We start from the raw sequence: 24,718 nt of genomic DNA, 5'->3' as shown, positions 1-24,718 counted from the left end.
GTCAAGTTTCCGTTTTTGGGCAGAAGTCGAGAGAGAAGAAGAAGAGAAATCCATTGCGGATGAATCCCCCATGATTGCCAGCGTCTCCGATGGCGCGGTCCTTCCTTGTGGGGACCCTCTCAGAGGGTGCTCCTGCCTTAGGTGAATGTTTACACCTCAGGTTCCAATGGTTCAAATGGCTCTGAACACTATGGGACTTAACATCTGAGATCATCAGTCCCCTAGAACTTAGAACTACTTAAACCTAACTAACCTAAGGACATCACACACATCCATGCCCGAGGCAGGGTTCGAACCTGCAACTGTAGCAGTCGCTCGGTTCCAGACTGAAGCGCCTAGAACTGCTCGGCCACAACGGCCGGCTACACCTCAGGTCATACCTCCCGAGAAACGGATGGAGGGACCAATCGGCATGGTCAGAAGGTGTCAGCTCGGGCAATCACCCCTCCCCGGGCCTGGCCTTTACCAGGGGGTACGCACGGGCCCTACTTGTCTACCCAGGGTGGGGAATTACGCTTTACCCCGTCACCGGCTACATGTGCGAACGCATGGGTCGGCCTTCAGAGTCACACACAGGGAGGAAAGAAGAATAGGAAAAAAAGGGAGAGAAAGGATAGACTGTCTTAAACGCCGAGGCGAAGACCATAGGGTGGACAAGAAGGCAAGGTAAAAGGTAAGGAAGACAGTGAGAGAGGGGGAAGGACAAAGAAAGGAAACAAAGGAAGGAAGAAACCGGAATAAGCGAAAAACCAAAATGACCACAAATATAAGTCGTTGAACCGTCCGTCTTCCGACGCAGGCGCAAACTACCCCCTTGAGGGGGAGGGACTCCTTATAGTCGCCTCTTACAACAGGCAGGAAAGGGTTGACAGATGAAAAATCCTTTCCGTCCTCAGATCTAGAAACTACGAGGAACTTTGGGGCAGGAGGGTAGTACTTTTGTCACTGGTCGCTGGTCAAGTTTCCGTTTTTGGGCAGAAGTCGAGAGAGAAGAAGAAGAGACCCGCAGGGGGTATCACCCCTGGTTGTTGGGCTGTATGATGGGCAACAGTCATGTTGGTATCCCACTGCTATCAGGGGTGTCTCCAGACATGTCTTTGGCTTGGAATCTCATTGATTGAAGCAGAACTGTCTTCAGCAGTGAGTCACATTTCGAACTGATGCTCAATGACCAGCGAAGACATGTCTGGTGATGCCCTGACCAGCGGCGGGATAACAACCTGACTGTTGCCTACCATACAGTCCGACAACCAGGAGCGGTGGTCACGGGTGCCATTTCTTTTAATAGCAGGATTCCTTTAATTGTCATTCAAGGCACCCTTACAGCATGGTGGTATGTCAACAAAGTTCTATGCCATGTTTTGTTGCCCCTCATAGAAAGCCATCCTGGGATTACATTTCAGCTAGATAAAGCCCACCTGCAAATGGTGAGAGTCCCTGCAGCTTGCCAAACCCTACCTTGGCCAGCAAGTTTGCCAAACCTCTCCTCAGTTGAGAATGTTTGGAGCACTATGGACAGAGCTCCACAATCATCTCAGGATTTTGATGATCTAATGCTCCAACTGGACAGAATTTGGCATGATGTCCCTCAGGAGGCATGCCGAATAACTTCTTGCATAAGGGCCAGACAAGGACCCAACAAGTGGTTGACTTCTTCAATTTATGAAGCTTTTTCTCTTGAATACATCATCCAATTTTCCCATTAACTGTAATCATTTGCTCGTCTGTATATGTACATCACATCTACCAATATCCTTCCTATTCATAGAATGCCTTCACGACGTGTCTTTTTGAGTGTGTACATATACAAATCCTCTCCTATATCTCAACTTTAAAATGGCTTGATATTAACAAAAGAAAAGAAACCAAATATCAACACACTACAATAACAAGACATTCTTGTCAAACTATTATATTACGCAGCCGAAAGAGCAAAAGAGGGATGTTTAGAGGTTCATATGGTTATAGATGAATATATATTACACTAAAAAGTAAAATTAAATATGAACCAGCCACACTACAGAAGACACGTTGAGCAGCAATAAACCCCCCCCCCCCCCCCCGCCCCCCGTTAGATGTGTTGTAACTTAATTATTGATATAAGCCATTCAAAAGTCCAAGAAAGAATAAACACAGCTGCTTATCTATCTTCATGTCTCTCACATACTTACAATATGGTAGGTATGGTACGAACATAAAACAACTAATACTCTGATTAGCAAAAGAAAGACACTTTTGCTATTTATTTTCATAAAGTTGAAACGAATACGAAGTGCAAGAAGTCAGATGGCCGAGAGAGAAAACTCACAGTCCACAAAATGCCATCATCACAGATTTTTTTCTAAATCCATAACTACACTGCTATACTTGCAAATAGTGCTAGCTGATTAAGTGCTAATTAAATTTGAAGATCTCACATGCTTTACACAGAATGCTGTTAGTATTTATGTAAGGCAATTTGCTAAAGCTTTGATTTTAAGTAATGACTGTGCAAAATGTACTTGTATACTTTAAACTTAAGAATTTTCAGATTATCAGCTAAATCTAAATCTTGATAAGTGGAAGAGACACAAACATTTCCTCATTTTAACTTCCATTCTTTGTTATATTTTTGATTGTCATTCTCACTTGATATTTTGTAACTCTCAGGAGCCTAATAACACACGTATTAATACATAATTTCATCTAAGTCTCTCATACGTTAGCTTAGCAGAAGTTATTTATAATTTTATTCTGTTAATGACATTTGTTGATAAAAATTCAATTACTGAATTACACATTCCAAAGCCACCTGTCTTTTATGAGGGTTGTTCAAATACACGGATAAGTTGTAGACAGTCACTGAGAGCACCAGCTCTACTGGAACTGTGTTTGCATTATTTTTATACACTGAAGAGCCAAAGAAACTGGTACACCTGCCTAATATCATGCAGGGCCCCCACGAGCACACAGAGTGCCGTAATGTGACATGGTATGGACTCGATTAATGTCTGAAGTAGTGCTGGAGGGAAGTGTAGATCTCTTCTGATCAGCATGTTGCAAGGGACCCCAGATATGCCCAATAATATTTGTGTCTGGGGAGTCTGGTAAGCAGTGGAAGTGTTTAAACTCAGAATAGTGTTCCTGGAGCTACTCTGTAGCAATTATGCATGTAAGGGGTGTCTCACTGTCCTGCTGGAATGGCCCAAATCCATCAGAATGCACAATGGACATGAATGGATGCAGATGATCAGACAGGATGCTTACATATATGTGTCACCTGTCAGAATCATATCTAGATGTAGCAGGGGTCCCATATTACTCCAATTGCATATGCCCCACAACACTCCAGAGCCTCCAAAAGCCTGAACAGTCACCAGCTGACATGCAGGGTCCATGGATTCATGAAGTTGTCTACACATCCATACATGTCCATCTACTTAGTACAATTTGAAATGAGACTCGTGCGACCAGACAACAAGTTTCCAGTCATCAACAGTCCAATGTCGGTGTTGAAGGGCCAAGGCAAGGCTAAAGCTTTGTGTTGTGCAGTCATCAAGGGCACACGAGTGGGCCTTTGGCCCAAAAGCCAATATCGGTATTGTTTCGTTGAATTGTTCACATGCTGACACTTGTTGGTGGCCCAGCACTGAAATCTGCAGCAATTTGCAGAAGGGTTGCACTTCTCTCATGTTGGACGATTCTCTTCAGTCATCGTTATTCCAGTTCTTGCAGGATCTTTACTGGCTGCAGTGATGTCAGAGATTTGATGGTTCACCAGATTCCTGATATTCACGGTACACTCGTGAAATGATCATACTGGAAAATCCCCACTTCATCACTACCTCGGAGATGCTGTGTCCCATCGCTCGTGCGTCAACTATAACACCATGTTTATACTCACTTAAATCTCAATAATCTACCATCGTAACAGCAGTAATCGATCGCAACAGTAACTGACCGCAGTGCCGTATGCTGCCAATTTAAATATCTCTGTATTTGAATACACATGCCTATACAAGTTTCTTTGGTGCTTCAGTGTATTTTTTTAAATTTTAATTTATAAAATAAAAATGATAAATGTGGCAATTATCCAATCACAGGCCCAATTTACTAATAATAAATGGATTAAAAAAGTTATGAAAGCACTTACTACCCAATAGAGCTGGATTTTCAGTGATCTGGCTATCTCAGACATTGAGAAAAACGAGATTCTCACCAGCAAGTTTTTCTCGTTTTAACAGAGCAATTTGACTGACTGCCACAATTATTTATTCAATCTTTCCTATAAATTTCTTGAAACTTCTCTTTTATGATTTCATACTCCTGACAAATATCAAAGCTGCAGCTTCAGTGAGCAACTACAGCAGTTTTGCGAAAGATATACTATATGACTACCGTATTTACTCGAATCTAAGCCGCACTTTTTTTCCGGTTTTTGTAATCCAAAAAACCGCCTGCGGCTTAGAATCGAGTTCAAAGCAAGCGGGAGTTCTGAAAAATGTTGGTAGGTGCCGCCACAACGAACTTCTGCTGTCGAATATATGTAGCGCTACACAGGCATGGTTTGTAGGCACAAAGATAAATACTGGCGCCAAAACCTCTGCGTCAGTAAATAATTTTTTTTTTAAAAAAAGGTGGAAGACGGGCTTTTTTTTCTCCGCCCCGAGTTTCGACCACTGCATTTTCATACATTATCCAACGAAGTAAATACAAACTCCGTATTGTTCATTTTCGAATGTAGCAGAATTTCAATGTACTACGAAAATCCGACTGCCAAGACTGGGATGTTTGTCAATATGGCCAACTCTACGTTCTGAAATTTTTCCTACCTGTGACAAGAGATGGTTGCTAATAGGAACTTTTATGAATTGTGAATCACATGCAGTATTCTCTTCACCATAAGAATAATACGAATATAAACATTTTGCCATGTTTTCTTTTGTGTTTGCTGCTATCTCATTTAAATCTTGCCTGCCTAATAAACTACGAAACTAGAGTGAGACAACAGCAAACGCGGAAGAATATATGTATCGTGCCATGTTTATATTCGTATTAAGTGATACAGTCAGAAATTAAGCACGGCAACTGACTAGATTTTCAAATCTAAGCTGACTCTAATTTCTGTGCAGAATTTGATGTACTAAAGAAGCGGCCGCAAAGATTTTCAAACGGAGAAAAATTTTCGCTACACTCTCGTTCAGAACTCGTCCTATCATACGCAGTCTATTATTTAGTTCTTGTTGATCATTATCAAGTAAGTAACAACAAATAGCAGTCTCTTGCCATTGTTTCGCTAATGAGACGATTCCTCTCTCTTTTTTTTTTTTTATTGTTAGCGGCAGTAGTGCGCACAAAAGCAAGCCATGCCGCGAGCGGCGACAGTCCGTAAACACGCACTATCAGAATGCGACAAACAATGCATGACACAGTACAGTAATGCTTTTTCAGCTTAGAGTGACGTAAACACCTATAACAAAGAAAACGGCACTAATCAGATCGAAGCAAAATAAGCAATAGATTCAAACCAGACGAAGCACGTGAAAAAGGAAGAGTACCCGTATAAATACGGGAGGAGCGCCTGACGCATAGCAATGGATGGCTACCTGGTAAAGCTTAACTGCTAAGCTTACGACTCGAACCAAACTACTGTAGCTGTATCGTCATTCATTCGACCTAAATTGTCTCTCATATTACAATGGACCAACTTTGTTTCGATTTGGAGGTGCGGCCTAAACCTCCTCTCTCCCCTTGAATTTCGAGTCTCAAATTTCAGGTGCGGCTTAGATTCGGGAAATTTTTTTTCCTTGATTTCGAGTCTCATTTTTCAGGTGCGGCTTAGATTCGAGTGCGGCTTATATTCGGGTAAATACGGTACTACATCAAATAACTAGCTCTAACAATCACAGTTTATTTTATACTGAAATATATTAATTTTATGTATAATTAATGAAAACTTTCCCTTCCACATGAAAAAGGTTGTGGTCTAGGAGCCCTGTTTATAACACAACCACCACGGATGAAATTATAGCAAAAAGTTGGGTTTCATGCAAATTTTGTGAAAATACATTGAATACAAATGTATTTCATAGTAATTATTGTGTTCCATTAATTACTCACTACTGACACATACAGAACACCATTTTATTTTAGCAGAGTATGAATTACCAGATTTTTATATGATGTTTTTGTAAGTCCATTTATCTCAAGTGAGAAACAATGAGGGATAAATACTAACAAAGAGATAGAGGGGTTGGCCAGTACTTACCTCAGCTCAGTACAGCCGATAGATACACAAAAAACAGAACCGAAAATTTACGTTCCTAGCTTTCGGAACAAATGTTCCTTCATCAGGGAGGAGAGAGGGGCTTCCCTCTGACAACCATGCCTCCATCCTTGCTACCCTCCCTGTTTTCCTTTCCCTGTTGCTTCATGACCTGGGTTATGAGTAACTGAATCCACTTTCCCTTCTTCCCTTTCTTTCCCCTCTCTCCTCCCTGATGAAGGAACATTTGTTCCGAAAGCTAGGAACGTAAATTTTCGGTTCTGTTTTTTGTGTATTTATCGGCTGTACTGAGCTGAGGTAAGTACTGGCCAACCCCTCTATCTCTTTATTAGTATTTGTTTCACATCTTTATATGAGATTTTCCATTAATCATTTAAACAATGAGGGATCAATGACTTGAATTATTACATATAAAAATCACATTTTATATTTACCTTGTTTTCCTTGTATCTGCTAAGGTCACAAATACAATATTCTTTGAATAATTTGTCATAATATTTCTTAGCTAATTGGGCTTCCCAGGAATCCGGAATATCATCATCATCCCACAGAAACCGATGATTCTCCCGGATAACATCACTGTCACATTTATCTCGAGACCTATATTTTTTAATTGATAATAAAGCAGTCATAATAAAATAGCTTGGTTTAAATTTTATTTTAGTCTAAAACAGTGCAAACAAGTATTAATACAATTACAGAGTAACTTCAGAACATTTTCATTAAGACTTAAGATATGTTAACTTTACTATGGACACTCCTACCTGTCTCTTCTTAACAGTGATGTGCTGCCCTTACGGCTTAACAAATATTCATTGATGAGCTTCTTGTGGAGATCATATGGATTTAATGATGCCAGCGATGATTTAATATACATCAGTGATCTCTTACGTTGTGGCATGCAATCCATCACGGCTGTGCAGACAGACACAAAGTATTAAAGGTCTGCTTACAAGAGTTATCGCTGAATAATGATGTGATGAGCTATTAAAAATGACTTTATTCCAACAATTACTAGCAACATATTGTCTAGAAACAATGCAGAATTGATTTCCAATGCAACTTGTCCAGCATATATGAAAAAGAGAGAGAGAGAGAGAGAGAGAGAGAGAGAGAGAGACAGAGAGAGAGAGAGAGAGGTGGGTTGGGGGGGGGGGGGGGGTGTGTGTGTCTACGAAGAGACCCCACATGAATAAAACCTTTTTACTGTTGTTAGTAAAAGATTTTTCATTTTTTACATTGATTTGGTTTTGTAAATGCTCAGTCAGTCACATGTTGCAAGCTTTGGTGAGAACACAATTTAAATTTTTTTTTTTTTTTTTTTTTTTTTTTTTTTTTTTTTTTTTTTTTTTTTTGGAGGGTTACATTTTACTGTCTGTGTGATGGAGATGTCATTATAGATGGAGAATAAGCCTTGGATTGAACATGGACATTGATGGGGTAGAAAACAGAATGTAACTTCATTTAAGGAACCATCCCAACATTTCGCTTAATGACTAGTGAAAACCATAAAAAAAAAACTTAACCATCTTGTTTACATAGAAGATGGTTCCTAACAGTTGCAAATTATACATTATTGTCAGCTTTCCTCCGAATACCCAGTATAGTTACGTGTCCATTATATACTCATCCAGGAACCCTGTCACTTGTACAGCTAAGATTTGGATTTGTTGTTTGTCCCAGAATTTTTCAAGTCTTTCTGTCTTCCTACAAAGAGGAAGGAGTTGCTGTTTGTAATCCCAACGAAGTAATTATTCTTGAATGTACGTTTGGAAGAAGTTTAAAGACATTCCTCTTCATATTTCATGCATATGTTGGGAGTCCCTGGAATTCTAGGTCCAGCAGCATTGTATTATGCGAGGGTGGATTCCCTGTTTTGAGTAGTGTCAGATATGAGTTAGTCTTACATACACTAACTGATTTAAAAAGAAAAAAAAAAAAAAAAAAAAAAAAAAGAAAACACTGCAATACCCAGAAAGGGAGGAGGAAACAAAGTGAAACAACTTAATGGGTTGAAATGGTGTGTGATGTTATTTCAGTGATTATGAAATGTAGTCAGTTTTACAAGGAGCTTGGCAGTATGAGCCCACTTATCAGTGTGACATTTCACCCCCTCTGGCCTGGATGCATGCACAGATTCAGTTGGGGAAGGTGCCGTAGAGCTGTTGTATCCTCTCCTAAGACAAGCTGGCCAACAACTGTTGTAACTGGTGCTTGACATCCTGAATACTGGCACTGGGATGCAGCTGATATCCAGATTGGTCTCACACATTCTATTGGGGACAGGTATGAGGATTTTGTTGGCCACGGGACTACCTCAGCACATGAAGACAGTTTATAGAGACACTTGCTATGTGTGGATGAGCACTGTTGTCTTGAAAAGTGGCACCACAATACCTCCAAATGAATGATGATAAATGAGGATGCTGTATGCCTGTGACATACCATTGTGCCATTTAAGTTCTCTCAATTACTGCTACTGCCACCTGTAGTCACACTCGATGGCTTTCTGCACCTTGACGCAGAGTAACACTGCTGTGGCTCTCCAAAGTATTGGAAGAATGTGGGCTTCTCCACTATCATGATCATAATTACCAACAATGGTCAACTAAGGTGGTGCAGAGCCACAATTCATTGCTGAACACAATGCTACACCATTCATCAGCAGTTCACACTTCACAGTCACATCATCACCAAATATGCAGCTATTTGTGTTTTGGTGTTGACAGCACCCTTTGCATGGGGGGTTAATCCCTAGCCTGGATGCTGATAGTCTACAATCAAAGGTGCGGGATGACACAGCAGAATGCTGCAAGGAGTTCATTGCTTAACATTAGCAGCCCACGACTGCCTGTGTGTGTGTGTGTGTGTGTGTGTGTGTGTGTGCTATCTCTGATGAAGGCCTTGTTGGCTGAAAGCTCATTTTTTGACAGGTCTTTTTTTTTTGTGCCTGTCTGTGACTCAACGTCTCTGCTACATGGTGAGTGGCAACTACCCTTTTCATAATACTGTTATATTCCATGCTGGATTTTCCAGTGTTATATTATGAATAAAAACACATGACACTGCAATGTTCTACAATACTTATTATTATTTTACAAACCAGTTTTTGGCTGTTATGCCGTCATGGGTATGAAGATAAATATGTATGTGGCTGTAAAATTTTGTAAGATCAAAGATTTTAAACTAGTGAATTACACAGTATTTTAGTTGATTTCCTAAGATGAAAATAGTTAATGTATGGTTCAGGACTAAAATAAGAGGAATTATTTCAGTGAAAATGTGATGTAAAATTATTGAACTTAGATAAAACACATGACACATTAAACAATGTACTATATACCAAATTACAACAATTGTTCTGAGAAGAAAATAAACTGAACAATACACTGTGGCACGTTCCCAGGGAGTTGCTGAATAAAATAATTGTCTCTTTAACAGGTCCAATATTATAAACAGGTAAGATACACAAATGAGGTCAAACGGGTAAGTGAAACAACTATCATTACATAAAGAACAATTTTTAACAGGGCAACTGCAACTTTAGTAACTGGTATAAAGGACTTGTGAGTAGGAGGAGAAATTTCCAACATGGTCTGGATGGGATTACAAGTGGCACTTCCAGTAAGAAGTGGCGAATGAGGGAACCGTGTCTGATCAGTACTAAGCTTAGGAAAATGGACATATGTTTATCAATTTCCATTATTTCACAGCAGTTCACCTTTGTCCCTTTAAGGATGTGATGAAAGACTTCATGTTGCGCCTTGTTAACTGTGGCCTTCTTTAAGTGTGTGGTCTGCAAAAGTAGAGCCTCCTTGCCTAAGTTACCAACTTCTATGGTATCTCTTCAAATGGGTGTATATTGCCCCGCCAGACTGACCTACATAGAATTTGCCACAATTATCAGAATTCTGCTCTTTTCCGAAGCTGGAGTGCTTTTTTTACCATTGGGCAAAAAGTGACCAATAGTAATGTGTACATAAAATGATGTTTTAAAGCCTCTGGGGATTTAAACTTTCTAACCACATTGAGAGACTTTTCCTAAACAAGGGTAAAGAAGACAGGAAACCTGTTTCTGCTTTTTTTTTTTTTTCCATGCATTATGGGGTCCACTAAAGCAGGAGAGTAGCCACTGTTTAAGTTTTTTTTATCTATCGAAGTCAGTTTATATGTGACGATGAAGTTAACAACCGAAAATCAGTTGCTACTAACAACATAATCAGAGACCTGTGCAATAACTGTTTAAGTTTTTTTTATCTATGGAAGTCAGTTTATATGTGATGATGAAGTTAACAGCCGAAAATCAGTTTGTAAAAATGATAAATATTGTAGAATATTCCACCAGTATCACATATGTTTTCATTCATAATGTATAAGATTTTATATCAGGAATTGGTGGAACAGTGAATCAATGCTACTAACAACATAATTAGAGACCTGCACAATAACATGAGTCCACAAAACACCTAATGCTGACTTCTGTTTTGATAACCCCAGGAATTTCGACGCGAAGAGTATCAAAACTGTACTGAGACATTTCAATTGCAGAAGCACAAGTTGGGGCTATGAAACTACAGACAAGAATGGAGATGAACTGGAAGGCTGTGTGGAAACACTTGTAGGATCCTAAGCTGAACCCATCTTTTCAAGGTGGGAAATGGCAGAAGAGCTGTAATCCAGGAAATGTTTTCATTAGTTTACAAGCAGCTGAGAAACTGAAAAACAACATAAATCTATAATGTGTATAGAAGTTGGAATTATTAACCCAGCAAGCTTGCTACAAACAATGTTTCAAGTTCAAAAACACACGCTGGGAAAGTTTCTCAAAAGAACTGGACAAAGAAGTTGGAAAACTTGGGAAAAGAGACTCCAAAATAATATGAGGATTTCGTAACCCCAGTAAAAAAGGTGTCCCGAAAGAAAATACCTCATGGGTGCAGAACACGACAAATATCCAGTCTCAACCAAGGCTCATTTACCTTACTTAAGATCTACTGTACTTAATACAAAAACAACCCACTAGATGAAGACACCATTCAAGCAGGTGAAGAGTTGATGACATGTATTGCAGAAGGCAGAAGGGAAAATTGGTCAAATCTTTTAGCTAATTTAGATATGGCTCAAAACAGTAGAAGGGCATGGAAACTAATTAAAATCAAAGCAATGATCCTAAAAACCCACAAGAGGAATTCACCTTAGCAACACCAAATCAAATAGCTCATCAATACTTGAGAATATTAAAAAAGAGCAGAAGTCACAAACTAAGGAACTGTCATGATAAACTGAGAAAAAGAACTCTGACTTGTATTTCACAACAGAGTTTGTAAGTGCCATAAAGCAAATGAAAAGTATCAGGCTGCAAGAGCGGATGATATTAGAACAGAGCAGCTGAAGAATTTCAGACCAGAGACTATTAAATGTCAGGGAAAGAACCTAAAGATCCAAAGAATTTTTGCCTCATCCCACTTTTGTGTAATCTACATAAAGTCTTTGAGAGAATGATACAGACTAGGATTTTATCAAGTGTGGATGAAAACATTATTTCAGGGCAAACCTGGTTTTAGACCAAAGAAATCATGCTTTAGTCAGGTCCTTATCTTAACCAACACAATGAAGATGAGTGTGAGAAAAACTAGTAACTGACACAATTTTTATAAGCATCAGCACTGCCTATGACACATGAATCACAGAAGGCTTATCCAAACACTATACAGGGCGATAAAGAAATTTCAGGCTGATAAACATATTCAGAGGTACGCTCCAAAGCAGAATATTCTGTGTAATAATGCATGGTAAGAAGAGCTGCAGGAGGTACCAGAAGAAATGATTACTTCAAGAAAATGTGTGATCACCGATTCTATATCTATATGAATGATCAACCAGATCTTCCAGATACAAGGCAATTTATCTATATGGATGACATCTGTGATGGCCCAAGGGAGCGCCTTTGAGGAAGCTGAAATCAAAATAAGCAAACACATGAAAGGCTGGGAGAGTATTATGAGCAGAATCATCTCAACCACAATCCAGGAGAGACTCAAGTATGTGCTTTCACTGAAGAAACAGAGATGCTAGAAGAAAACTGAATGTTAAATGCAGAGGGTCAGAACTTTGGCACAGTGACAGCCCAAAATATCTGGGAATTGCTCTGGACCGCATCCTGTGTTCTAGAAAACACTGGACAGGATTGAAACGAAAAGTCTGCAGCACAAACAACATTTTAACAGGTTCTAAGTGGGGAGCAAATCTCCAGCTTCTCTGGTCAACTGCATTATGAATGTTTTTCTATGGGAGAGTATCGAGCACCCGTGTGGGGAGCTTCACTCCACACCATGCATTTGAATGTGGCCTTAAACGAGTCAGTGTGCTTGGTTAGAGGGTATCTTTGACCAGCCCCAGTCCCATAGTGGTACGCTTTTGCTGGCATTAAACCTCCATCCACAATATGCAGACTGGTGGGAGAAACGGAACAAAAGAGGAACAAAAGAAAACCCAAGACACAGCTGCAGCACATTGTCTTAAGTCCCCTCCTAAGCAAGAGGGCTTCAGTCCGAGGGAAGAAATTAGCTGCAGTTACTACCTACCCTGCCCTACTTGGAGAAGCCCTAATAGAAACAGGATTCTCAACTGCAGAACAAATCTGATCTCATGTGGGTATGAGTAGTAAGTTACATGCAGCTGTGGGGCAGTCCAGACACTTACTTAATCACCTACTTGCACACTAAAACACATATGAATCTTCTACTCTGGATAGTGTTTTAAATGCCACCATAAAAGGTTGCAGAATTCTAGAGAGGAAAAGTGTGATGTCTTTCCCTCAGGCACACAAAAAGTAAGTAAATAATCTCAACTTCGGAGCAGGATCACATAGCAATAACCAGTACAAGTACTAGAGTGATAATGAATATCAAGGTGAGCAGAAATAGTGAATTCAACTCAGACCACTAACTCTCCAAAGTTAAAATCTGCTCACCCACATCAATCCAAATGAAAGGTCCACACAAAATGACTAAATACAGCAATAACTGGATGAATATCACCAAAGATACCATTAAAAACTTCAGAGAAACAAAATTATACCATTTGGACAGAGAGCTGGCAAGGCCTCAACACGACAAATAATAAAGGTGCTCAGAAGACACTTTGTCTAGCAAAGAATAAACAAGCAGTCTGGTGGAATATGAGCATAAGCTTGTGAAGAGATCTGTAGCATGGAAAAGATAGAAATGTTCTGAAAAGATGAAACACCAGTCACAATTTAAACACTATGGAAAAGAGACATCACAGATATTTTGAAGAGCAAAATGATCATCTGAAAAAGTGAAGTTGGAAGTTATCCAGAACAAATTTATCAAAAGCAATTCCAGAGATTTCTACCACACTTTTAAGAACAAAGTTCATGTGTACCAATCCCCATCAATTGTTTTCACGGTAAAGCTGAACCGATCAACCAGGGAAACTGCAAGATATTTGCCAAATATTTTCTAATCTCCTCGTGTTAGAACAGGACATGTTTGGAAGGGTTTCAAGTCAAAAGAAGAACTACAAAACTCTAAAGGACATAGACGGAAGAACATACACAACATCACAGTAACTGCAGGGAGGCATATTTTAAAATCATGTCAACACTCCTAAAAAAGAAACCATCAAAACAGATGACATGGATATTATCAGAGTCACTCATCAGTGAATTCCAAATTGGCACCCCTTGTAGCAAAACCCTATTCAGACGTCAGGGAAAATATGAAAGTTCAATTTAGAAAATGTGCAAACAGAGGTTCAGAGATCTACCTGACAAGAATAACCTCAAAGGTTCACAAAAAAGCACACTTTCCCAAATTTGACACTAACAGGATACACATGGAAAATTAGGGAAAAAACTCAAAACAACTGACAAGAACTTCAAAGCAAATTGACAGAAACAGTAAAATCACTAATTCCTCTGTAGAAGAGGAAAAAGCACCCTTGACAGAATGTAGAATGTGAGCACGCAATCCAATATTGACAGGATGCATGCAACGAATCAACACCAATAAACCAGAGGACAAATACAAAACATTCCTGATAGTGAGGAAAGAGACAGTGAAATTAATCACAAAGAAATGTGAAAATCACAAGGAAATGTGAAAAGGATCCCAATCTTACCCATGGTCTCCTGCAATCATCCCATTTCACATCCCGTAAAATGATCAAATGTTCTAAAACTCTCAACTGAAACATAACTAATGCAACAGGAAAGCTAACATAATTGTACAGGGATTCTTGCCTGGCTGGACACTTACACCCCCCCCCCCCCCCCAAAAAAAAAGAGCCAGTCACCAGGATAATACATTAAAAACTTCTTTCTAAAATTCTAGTGAACAAGTTGGACATTTTGCAGAATCTTAAAAGGCATACCACTTTTGTGTCATTGCCATATAAAATAGAGAGCAAGTCTGTAGGCAAGTTAGTTGCTGCCCTCTTGTCTGAATATAAAACACAATCAACTAAATGTGATGCACTGTAATGTGTAAGCCACAAGCACCATACATCAGAGAAAATTAGGTCTTCGGTGTTTCTCTGAAGATCAGAACGAAAAAATCTCTCTTAATATTACAATATTATAAATGAAAAACTTTTCTTATCTTATTTCACTACACCAGTAACAAACACAAACTGAGGCCCCAGCAGGAAAGCTGCAAGATCCCATCTGAAGACAGATTTGTAAAAATCTGAATCCTGTTATGGTTTGAGTTAAATAAACTTTTTTAATCCATGCTTGTGGCTGGGTGTTGCTAAAACTATAAACCCTATAATTGTGCTACAGCCATACCTCTCAACATGTCAACTTTTGACAAGGTAGTGCTAATTACTTCTATTCCAGAATTCCTCTATGGTACAGGACTTAATGAGGAGTAAAATCTTTAATCTACATTTAAAAATGCTTCTGCTATCTGTCAGACATTTTATTTCCATGGGTGCACTACCAAAGAGTTTTATAACTTCATATTTCACATCTTTCTGTGCCAAAGTTGGATCCACTGAAAGGTAATAGTATCATTTTTCCTTCTAGTGTTGTGCTTGTGAATATGTCTGTTATTTTCAAGCTCAGACGGATTGACAACAAATTTCACAAATGAATAAATTTACTGTGAGGCTGTTGTTAATATTAGCAGCTGCTTAAAGAAATACCTGTAAGCCCCAAATGTAATTCAAATTACTTTCTTTCGTGCAAGAAATACTTTTTGTGTAAGTAAGGTGTTGCCACAAAATACTATCCCATAAGCCATCACTGAATGAAAACACGCCAACTACGTTAACTTAATGACTTCTACATCCCATAAGTTGACAATTATTCCTATGGCAAAAGTAGGCAAACCTAAATTTTTTGGCAGCTCTACTATATAATTTTTCCAGTTTAAGGTTTAATCAATAAGCACACATAAGAACTTAGAAATTTCTATTCTGTTTATTACTGCCTCTTAGTATACTATTGTAACAGGAGGTGGGATACTGTTTTGACAGCAGAAAACTGGATGTGGTGTTTTTTCAAAGTTTTCAAGTTGGCACATTTGCGCAAAACCGGTCAGTAACTTTCATAAAAACACCATTTCCTTTTTTTAATTATTATTATTATCAAGTTGAGCATCTACGGACTGTGTGGTAGCAACCAATTTCATTTTAGTGTCTAGGTCTTGTTCTTGTTCCAACTATGACTTCCTGCCAGTATCTTCTGAGCCCACCAAGAAGTGCCTGTTTATGCTCTTCAGATAATGGTCCTCTCCGTCTTTTGGACAGGGATGCCATTTTAAAACCTTGGTAGTTGCTCACCAACCTTCTAAATTTGTTCCTGCCAGGAATTTATCTCTCTGAGATACCAATCTGCCTAAGATCTTTTTCACATTCTTCGAACCATCTTGGCCTTGTTTTCTTAGACTGGATGAAACTCCATATTCTTTTTGCTAGTTGGTCACTGTCCATCTTCATGAGATGACCGTAAAATAACAATCATCTCTTCTTAATGGATGCTGTGATAGGTTCTGCCTTGCTGTACAAGTCCTCCTTTGCTCTCATTCGCCATTGTCCATCAACCCATCTATTACCTAGGATTTTCCTTAATATCCTATCCTCTCACTTTTCCAGCCACTCAGCTTGACCTTTTCTATTCATGGTCAAAGTTCCAGATGCATATAAGCCCTCAATTTACAACCGAATTATAATGTCAGAACTTGGCCCCTATACTCATAGACTTTTTGTTATAGGTATTCTTTGTCAGTTGGTATGCTTGGCCTAACTTCATCATCCTGACATTAATTGCTTCTTCTTCTTCTTCTAATCCATTCTCCTGGATGACTTCACCACAATACCTGAAACTCTTAATTTGTCCAATTTTTCCCAGATTGGTGATCATCCATTCAGGTCCATCACAGATGTTTGTCATATATTTTTTCTTTTGAATAGAGATCTGGAGTCCAACTTTTTCAGCAATTTCTGACAGCCTGTTGATCTTGTTGACTGCTGACTCTATGTCGTTAGCAAAAATGGCCAGGTCATCGGCAGAGGCCAAGCAGTTAATGTACACCCTTTGTTCTTAGGATCCAGTCTGAACCGGTCTTCATTTGTTTCTTCTTGGGCTAACAACTTTCTCCACAAATGAATGACATTTTCCAAAACAGGCAGGCTCTGTCAGTCACATGCCAGAACAAAGAGGGAGTGATAGAGGAGTAACACCTCTTTAAAAAACTTTGGCTCAGCTGACCCGCTGATAGTACCTTGTGAGGCCCCCTGCCAGGGTGACGGTGAAGATGGTCAATGGTTTTGAAGGTGGAAGACAACAACCATGTCCCAACGGTGGATTAAGTGGATGCACTATCTTTATTCAGCAGTGTCTGTTCTTCAGAGAAGCGGCTGTGAAGGGCGTCTGACTCCAGAGGAGCGGCCTATTATCAAGCTCCGGGACTTACAACCTTAGTTCTATTACCAGTAAGGATTTGTCCAACCCACACTAGTTTGAACAACCAAGCATCAAAGAATGTCGTCAAAAAAAGGACACTACCCAGGTAGTACCTCTTTGAGGGAATCTATCACTCTGCAATCGGGCCTATGGATTCTGGGGAGCTGAACGTAGATGCTTTGACAACACATTATTTACTATTTCCTCTGCTGATCCTTTTTTGCTCGGCTTCACAATAATGCTTGTATTCAGCCTTCCGAGTCAAATAAACTGGCAGATCATAACAAAAAGTAATAATAGTGGTGGGACAATGACAGAACCCTGTGGGCCTCCCATTGTAATTTATCCCCATGCAGATGATGTGGCATCCCTCTTTGTATTACACAAACAGTCTGGAGTAATTTTCTGCATGCTTTTTCTTAAATACAAACTAGGTCATGAACGTGCTCAACTACTTATTCCATGAAAATTTACCACTTTCTCAAACAGAAAATTACAACTGACACAATCTAATGTCTTTGGTAAGCCACAGAAGATAACAACTGGTGATATTTTATCATATCCTCACTAAATGCATAAAATAACACAGTAGAGTGGACCTATTGAAATCCGAACTGTGACTACAAATGGTTCAAATGGCTCTAAGCACTATGGGACTTAACAGCTGAGGTCATCAGTCCCCTAGACTTTAGAACTACTTAAACTACTTGGACCTACTGATAACAAGCAGACCCGAACTTTTCGACTCTGTATGTGCAGAACAGGGAATCAGTGATCATAAGGCCGTTGCAGCATCCCTGAATATGGAAGTTAATAGGAATATAAAAAAAGGGAGGAAGGTTTATCTGTTTAGCAAGAGTAATAGAAGGCAGATTTCAGACTACCCAACAGATCAAAACGAAAATTTCTGTTCCGACACTGACAATGTTGAGTGTTTATGGAAAAAGTTCAAGGCAATCGTAAAATGCGTTTTAGACAGGTACGTGCCGAGTAAAACTGTGAGGGACGGGAAAACCCCACCGTGGTACAACAACAAAGTTAGGAAACTACTGCGAAAGCAAAGAGAGCTTCACTCCAAGTTTAAACGCAGCCAAAACCTCTCAGACAAACAGAAGCTAAACGATGTCAAAGTTAGCATAAGGAGGGCTAAAGCATGAAGCGTTCAGTGAATTCGAAAATAAAATTCTATGTACCAACTTGACAGAAAATCCTAGGAAGTTCTGGTCTTACGTTAAATCAGTAAGTGGCTCGAAACAGCATATCCAGACACTCCGGGATGATGATGGCATTGAAACAGAGGATGACACGCGTAAAGCTGAAATACTAAACACCTTTTTCCAAAGCTGTTTCACAGAGGAAGACCGCACTGCAGTTCCTTCTCTAAATCCTCGCACAAACGAAAAAATGGCTGACATCGAAATAAGTGTCCAAGGAATAGAAAAGCAACTGGAATCACTCAACAGAGGAAAGTCCACTGGACCTGACGGGATACCAATTCGATTCTACACAGAGTACGCGAAAGAACTTGCCCCCCTTCTAACAGCCATGTACCGCAAGTCTCTAGAGGAACGGAGGGTTCCAAATGATTGGAAAAGAGCACAGGTAGTCCCAGTCTTCAAGAAGGGTCGTCGAGCAGATGCGCAAAACTATAGACCTATATTTCTGACGTCGATCTGTTGTAGAATTTTAGAACATGTTTTTTGCTAGAGTATCATGTCGTTTTTGGAAACCCAGACTCTACTATGTAGGAATCAACATGGATTCCGGAAACAGCGATCGTGTGAGACCCAACTCGCTTTATTTGTTCATGAGACCCAGAAAATATTAGATACAGGCTCCCAGGTAGATGCTATTTTTCTTGACTTCCGGAAGGCGTTCGATACAGTTCCACACTGTTGCCTGATAAACAAAGTAAGAGCCTACGGAATATCAGACCAGCTGTGTGGCTGGATTGAAGAGTTTTTAGCAAACAGAACACAGCATGTTGTTATCAGTGGAGAGACGTCTACAGACGTTAAAGTAACCTCTGGCGTGCCACAGGGGAGTGTTATGGGACCATTGCTTTTCACAATATATATAAATGACCTAGTAGATAGTGTCGGAAGTTCCAAGCGGCTTTTCGCGGATGATGCTGTAGTATACAGAGAAGTTGCAGCATTAGAAAATTGTAGCGAAATGCAGGAAGATCTGCAGCGGATAGGCACTTGGTGCAAGGAGTGGCAACTGTCCCTTAACATAGACAAATGTAATGTATTGCGAATACATAGAAAGAAGGATCCTTTATTGTATGATTATATGATAGCGGAACAAACACTGGTAGCAGTTACTTCTGTAAAATATCTGGGAGTACGCGTGCGGAACGATTTGAAGTGGAATGATCATATAAAATTAATTGTTGGTAAGGCAGGTACCAGGTTGAGATTCATTGGGAGAGTGCTTAGAAAATGTAGTCCATCAACAAAGGAGGTGGCTTACAAAACACTCGTTCGACCTATACTTGAGTATTGCTCATCAGTGTGGGATCCGTACCAGATCGGGTTGACGGAGGTGATAGAGAAGATCCAAAGAAGAGCGGCGCGTTTCGTCACAGGGTTATTTGGTAACCGTGATAGCGTTACGGAGATGTTTAATAAACTCAAGTGGCAGACTCTGCAAGAGAGGCGCTCTGCATCGCGGTGTAGCTTGCTCGCCAGGTTTCGAGAGGGTGCGTTTCTGGATGAGGTATCGAATATATTGCTTCCCCCTACTTATACCTCCCGAGGAGATCACGAATGTAAAATTAGAGAGATTAGAGCACGCACGGAGGCTTTCAGACAGTCGTTTTTCCCGCGAACCATACGTGACTGGAACAGGAAAGGGAGGTAATGACAGTGGCACGTAAAGTGCCCTCCGCCACACACCGTTGGGTGGCTTGCGGAGTATAAATGTAGATGTAAACCTAACCAACCTAAGGACATCACACACATCCATGCCCAGGGCAGGATTCGGACCTGCGACCGTAGCAGAACTGTGACTACATAAGTGTCTCATTACAACACAGGTGGGTGTCAGTCCTGGAGTACATCACCTTCTAAAAATGTTGAAAATCAGTAATGAAATGACAGTGAGCCATAGCCATTGACTTCTGTAGATTCACCCTTTTTATGGTACAAGTATGGTATGCACCACCCTTGCTGTTTTCATAGTTTATGGAAAATGCTTGCCGAGTCTCCAACATTATCTGGGTACGTATTTATTTCCGTTCTATTAGTCAATCTCCTCCTTCCTTCTCTCTCTCTGTTCGTCACCTCTGACTCCCTCCCTGCCAACTTACTCCATCCCCATTCCGTGTCCATCTCCCCCTCCATATCCATCTTCTACTCCCCCTATCTCTGCCCATTTCCTCCTCCTCCCCTCTCTTTTTATCTCCTCTTCTTTCTTTCTATGCCCATCTACTCCTCTTCCATTTCTCTGCCTATCTACTCCTCCCCTTGTCTCTACATTTACACTCCGCAAACCACTGCGAGCTGCATGGCAGAGGGTGCACCATATTTTTAGGGTTTCTTCAGGTTCCATTCACACATGGAGTGCAGAAAGAATGACTGAATGCCTCTGTGTGTGCACTAATTCTATTCTTATCCTTATGATCCCTATGTGAGTGATACATAGCGGATTATAGCATATTACTTGAGTTACCTTTTAAAGTCTTACTATGATATAATTTTGTAGGTAAATTCAGCAGCATATGTGGATACTGTCTAAAACATGTGTCGTGAATAGAGTTAGTACCAAAGAAGTAATAAATTCAAATTTCATGCATGGTGTGACAGTTTTTCACATATCTCATTGTTTATAACACCATACCTCCTGAACTATGAGATGTACAATTATATAATTTTTCATGCATATTCAGTGCTACATGTGGACACTGTCTGCACAGTGTGTTGTTAATACAGGTAGTAGTAAACAAAATATAAATTAAAACATCACACCTGATGTGGCAATTTTACTGCATGAACAGCAAAAACGTAGTAAGTGATAAACTTTTTTCCTTACATTTAGTGCAGATTGTATGCGAGAAAATTTTTCATAAAGGTTTGAAATTATGTGTAATGTTTGTGCAAAACATTAGGTGCTCTAATTCTCAAATACTGGATAGCAGGCTTAGTAGGTACACATTACAGAATGTGTACATTATGCAACAAATAGTGAGGAAGCATGGATTAAACACAATGAAGATAATATAAGCATTGTATTCATTACTTTGAATACACACAGTAAAAATCAACCAAACAAAGCATTTTCACAAGTATGATAAAGTTCAAAAGTCAAAGAGCAAATAGCTTTCCCAAAGAGTAAATATTTTTCCTAATATTCTTCAAAGTGGTAAGTATACTGTATTACAAAGTTTTTAAAGTAGCCTACATTCTTCCTCAGTGTTCAAGTTACCTCCTTACCAAACTCCACCTAAATCAGGTCAGCACGTTGGTAACAACAAATGTAAACATCATGAGTGATGTGGCAGTTTTACAAGCATCTCAGTGTTTATGACATCATATATCCTGAACTATGTGTTGTACAATTGCAAGTATATTCAGTGGTATATGTGAACACTGTCTTAAAAAATGTGAAACAAATACAGTTAGCAATAAAGAAGTAATAAATTAACAGTGAAAATATACTAGACAGTAAACTTTTTCCTTTCCCCATTGTATAACGCATATCAGCAAGAAAAAGTTTCGCAAAGGTTTGAGACTGCGTGTCAAGTTCACTGCAAGTCACTAAGCGCTCTCATTCTCAAACACTGGATGAATATTGGTATTCACGTATTGTGGTCTACACTTCTTTTTCATCTCCAACCTTACCCCTATGACTGGTAGGTGGATCTTACCTCCGCAGCAATTTTTTTACATTTACATTTTCATAATATGTATGAATATATTTTTTACACATGATCCAATTTTGTTGAAATCTAGCCTATACAGAGCCCCCCCAGTTACAATGAACTTACCTATGAAAGTCCCATAAAAATGTGTCTAGTACCTCTGGAGATTAGCATGTTCAAAGACAAACAGAAAGTTTTGCAAATTTATTCCTAGTATAGATATATAAATAATATGCATCAAAATACTTGTGAGGGGCTTGTCCATTATTTAACATACATTTCCTGAAGTTAGTGTACAGTTTTAATTTTTATAATGAAAAGTGCATTAAATGTGTAAAAGTGTGTTTAAATACGGCATAAACAAAAACATAAATACTTTTGCATTAAAGCAGACCACGCACCAAAAACAGAAGTGTTGAGTGTCGATAGGACACAGAAAAGAAAGAAAACTTGCTAGCTTTCAGAGTTATTCTTTGATGCACTAGAGTAAACCGAACACACACACACACACACACACACACACGAGACTATGCCCCTCCATGGTGCCAACAGGTCAATCTGTTACCACAACCTTTATTTGAATTCACACTCTTTAGTTTAATCAACTCACAAACAAATTATCACCTTTCAACCTAATCTAGACCTCAGGCTATCCTGCATATCAGTCTGTCACAATTATCGAGATTTCATGGGAGTAAGATGTCCCAAATCATATTCTAGTCATTTTTAGAGAGAAACCTTAAATTGTATATTATAATCTGTGTGAGAAAACACCCTCAATTAATGATGGATTACATAAGTGAGTAAGAACATTAGATATTATACAGCCACAATTTTTTATTGTTTTGGAAATAATATCCACATCATACGAACTTTAACCTTTTCGAGTCATGATTACCTTCTTTATTTCAGATGGGGATGTGAGATTAACTTTTATTTTACTAAGTGGGATGTGAATTTTTCCTTTGGTATATTGTTTCGATTTCTCTTCTGAACTATTTGTGCCCATTCTCTCATCTACCTGCTAAACATTACCATCTTTATCCACGTAGGAATAATGTAATAATAATATACAAATTGTCAAGGTAACAAAACAAAATCAGAAAAAATATACCACACACAGGACATATAACATTTTATACGAGGACAGGACAGGAGGTTGGCAGTGCCCCTGATCCAGGCATTTGCCTTAGTGATTTAGGAAAAAGAAAATCGAAATCAGGATGGTCAGACCGAGCAACTCCATCCTCCAGAATATGATGACAGCATCTTAACAACTGCACTTCCCCTTTCGGCTGATCCCTATTGTCCAATGTTCCTTGATTCACAAACAATTTGTTTCAGGCAACTTATAATATAAAACACGTTTCTGTTCTTCACCACCAAAAACAAGAAGGGCACCCACTGGAGACTCCTGGACTGTGCACAATAGCAATTTTCCCATTTTCTTTAACAAAAATAATATCATTTTCTATGGCTTCATTTCCTATCTCTCTCTTTTAACAATATCCCTTGCCAGTTTTACTTTACTGTCTGATCTGTTGATTAGAGACAAAATGTTTACATTCCTAGATTTTGAAAAATGTGCAGTATTGTTTATAATAGGAAAGTGTTTATTTGTTCTAGATGTTTGGTATGCCCCTTTTCCATTGTGAAGAGACTTTGATACCTGTGGTCTTCCATGGTTTTATTGGCGACTTCCCAGTATTACACATAATTAGCTCTTCAGGAAAACTATTTTCCGAAATGGATTAAAACTAATTAAGAAATGTATTGAATTTAGAGTTAGCATTAGGCAAATTTGACAAGTTTTAAGCTTACTTCAGTTGTTTTGCCATTAGCAAAGCTTCATTTTTTTCTCTGTGTGGTTCAGCGAAGTTATGAGATTAAGAACATGAACTGTCAATACATTTACCACAGAATAGGTCCAAGTTTAACTTCCAGTGGTTGTATGAATGCATTATTTATAGGGCTGAGCAACTCTGGTATGGGGATTTATGACTGATGGTGAGTGGCTTACTGCACCTACCAAACAGATTCGCTCAATAAATTTACGTGAATACCACCACATATCAATAAACTTTTATTACTGTCTGACTGGCTGAAGAATAAACTATCAAAAGTTTTCACGAAAATATTCCACGTATACAGTTGAGACTTGTCCACTGTAACAATAACAATTATTACATTTCCCAATATTAATTCACAAGCCATTTTTCTGTATCCTGATCTATGCATAACTTAGTTAAATTTTTTTCCTACACATTTGTATTTCTGCATATTCCATTTTTATGACTGTGACAACTACTTAAATTATGATTTCGCGAAACTGGTGACTGGAAAAAAAAACAAAAAAAAAAAAAAACCGTAAGGCAAATTATAGCTTCTATACAGTTAATTCACGGAAGCTATATCAAAACTACACAGTTTCATGGTACACGAGTTTACTCATAGACAATAACAGTCACAGAAATAGTTTTTTTTTTTTAATTTTTTTATCGAAAGCTGCTAGCACATCACTGCGTAATTCTGGAATGGGTTTCACAAGGACGTCTGTTTTAATTACTCTACAGCACTTCTGCAATGCACTTGTTATGTTACGCGTAAGTACTTAAATGAATATTAATTCATACAAAAAAAATACACAACTAACTAC

The 24,718-nt window shown here is 39.0% G+C and overlaps 2 protein-coding genes across 8 annotated transcripts in view; one reads left to right on the top strand and one right to left on the bottom strand.

The window, feature by feature from the left end:
- LOC126248286 (protein FRA10AC1) overlaps positions 1–24,718 on the bottom strand; it is a 57,992-nt gene that overhangs the window by 32,915 nt on the left and 359 nt on the right. For 5 of the 7 annotated variants that reach the window (XM_049949167.1, XM_049949184.1, XM_049949175.1 and 2 more), the window contains 2 exons: positions 7,030–7,180; positions 6,700–6,865 (listed from right to left, as the gene is read on the bottom strand). In XM_049949167.1, coding sequence (XP_049805124.1) covers positions 6,700–6,865; positions 7,030–7,175 — 312 coding nt within the window. In that variant the 5' untranslated portion in view covers positions 7,176–7,180. Of the gene's footprint in view, positions 1–6,699; positions 6,866–7,029; positions 7,181–23,883; positions 23,903–23,977; positions 24,039–24,718 lie in introns of those variants that run through there. The other 2 variants (XM_049949140.1, XM_049949193.1) reach the window with 2 other exon arrangements.
- The window catches only part of LOC126248317 (protein DPCD), a 49,523-nt gene continuing 49,382 nt past the window's right edge, over positions 24,578–24,718 (top strand). Inside the window, exon 1 of the mRNA XM_049949215.1 lies at positions 24,578–24,665. The gene's annotated coding sequence lies outside the window, so the exon portion shown is untranslated. The remainder of the gene's footprint in view (positions 24,666–24,718) is intronic.

Source organism: Schistocerca nitens, chromosome 1, assembly GCF_023898315.1.
Source record: "Schistocerca nitens isolate TAMUIC-IGC-003100 chromosome 1, iqSchNite1.1, whole genome shotgun sequence".
In the NCBI taxonomy this organism is placed as follows: Eukaryota; Metazoa; Arthropoda; class Insecta; order Orthoptera; family Acrididae; genus Schistocerca; species Schistocerca nitens.
Note: the sequence above shows the minus strand (reverse complement) of the source record. Positions and strands in the feature narration are given on the sequence as shown.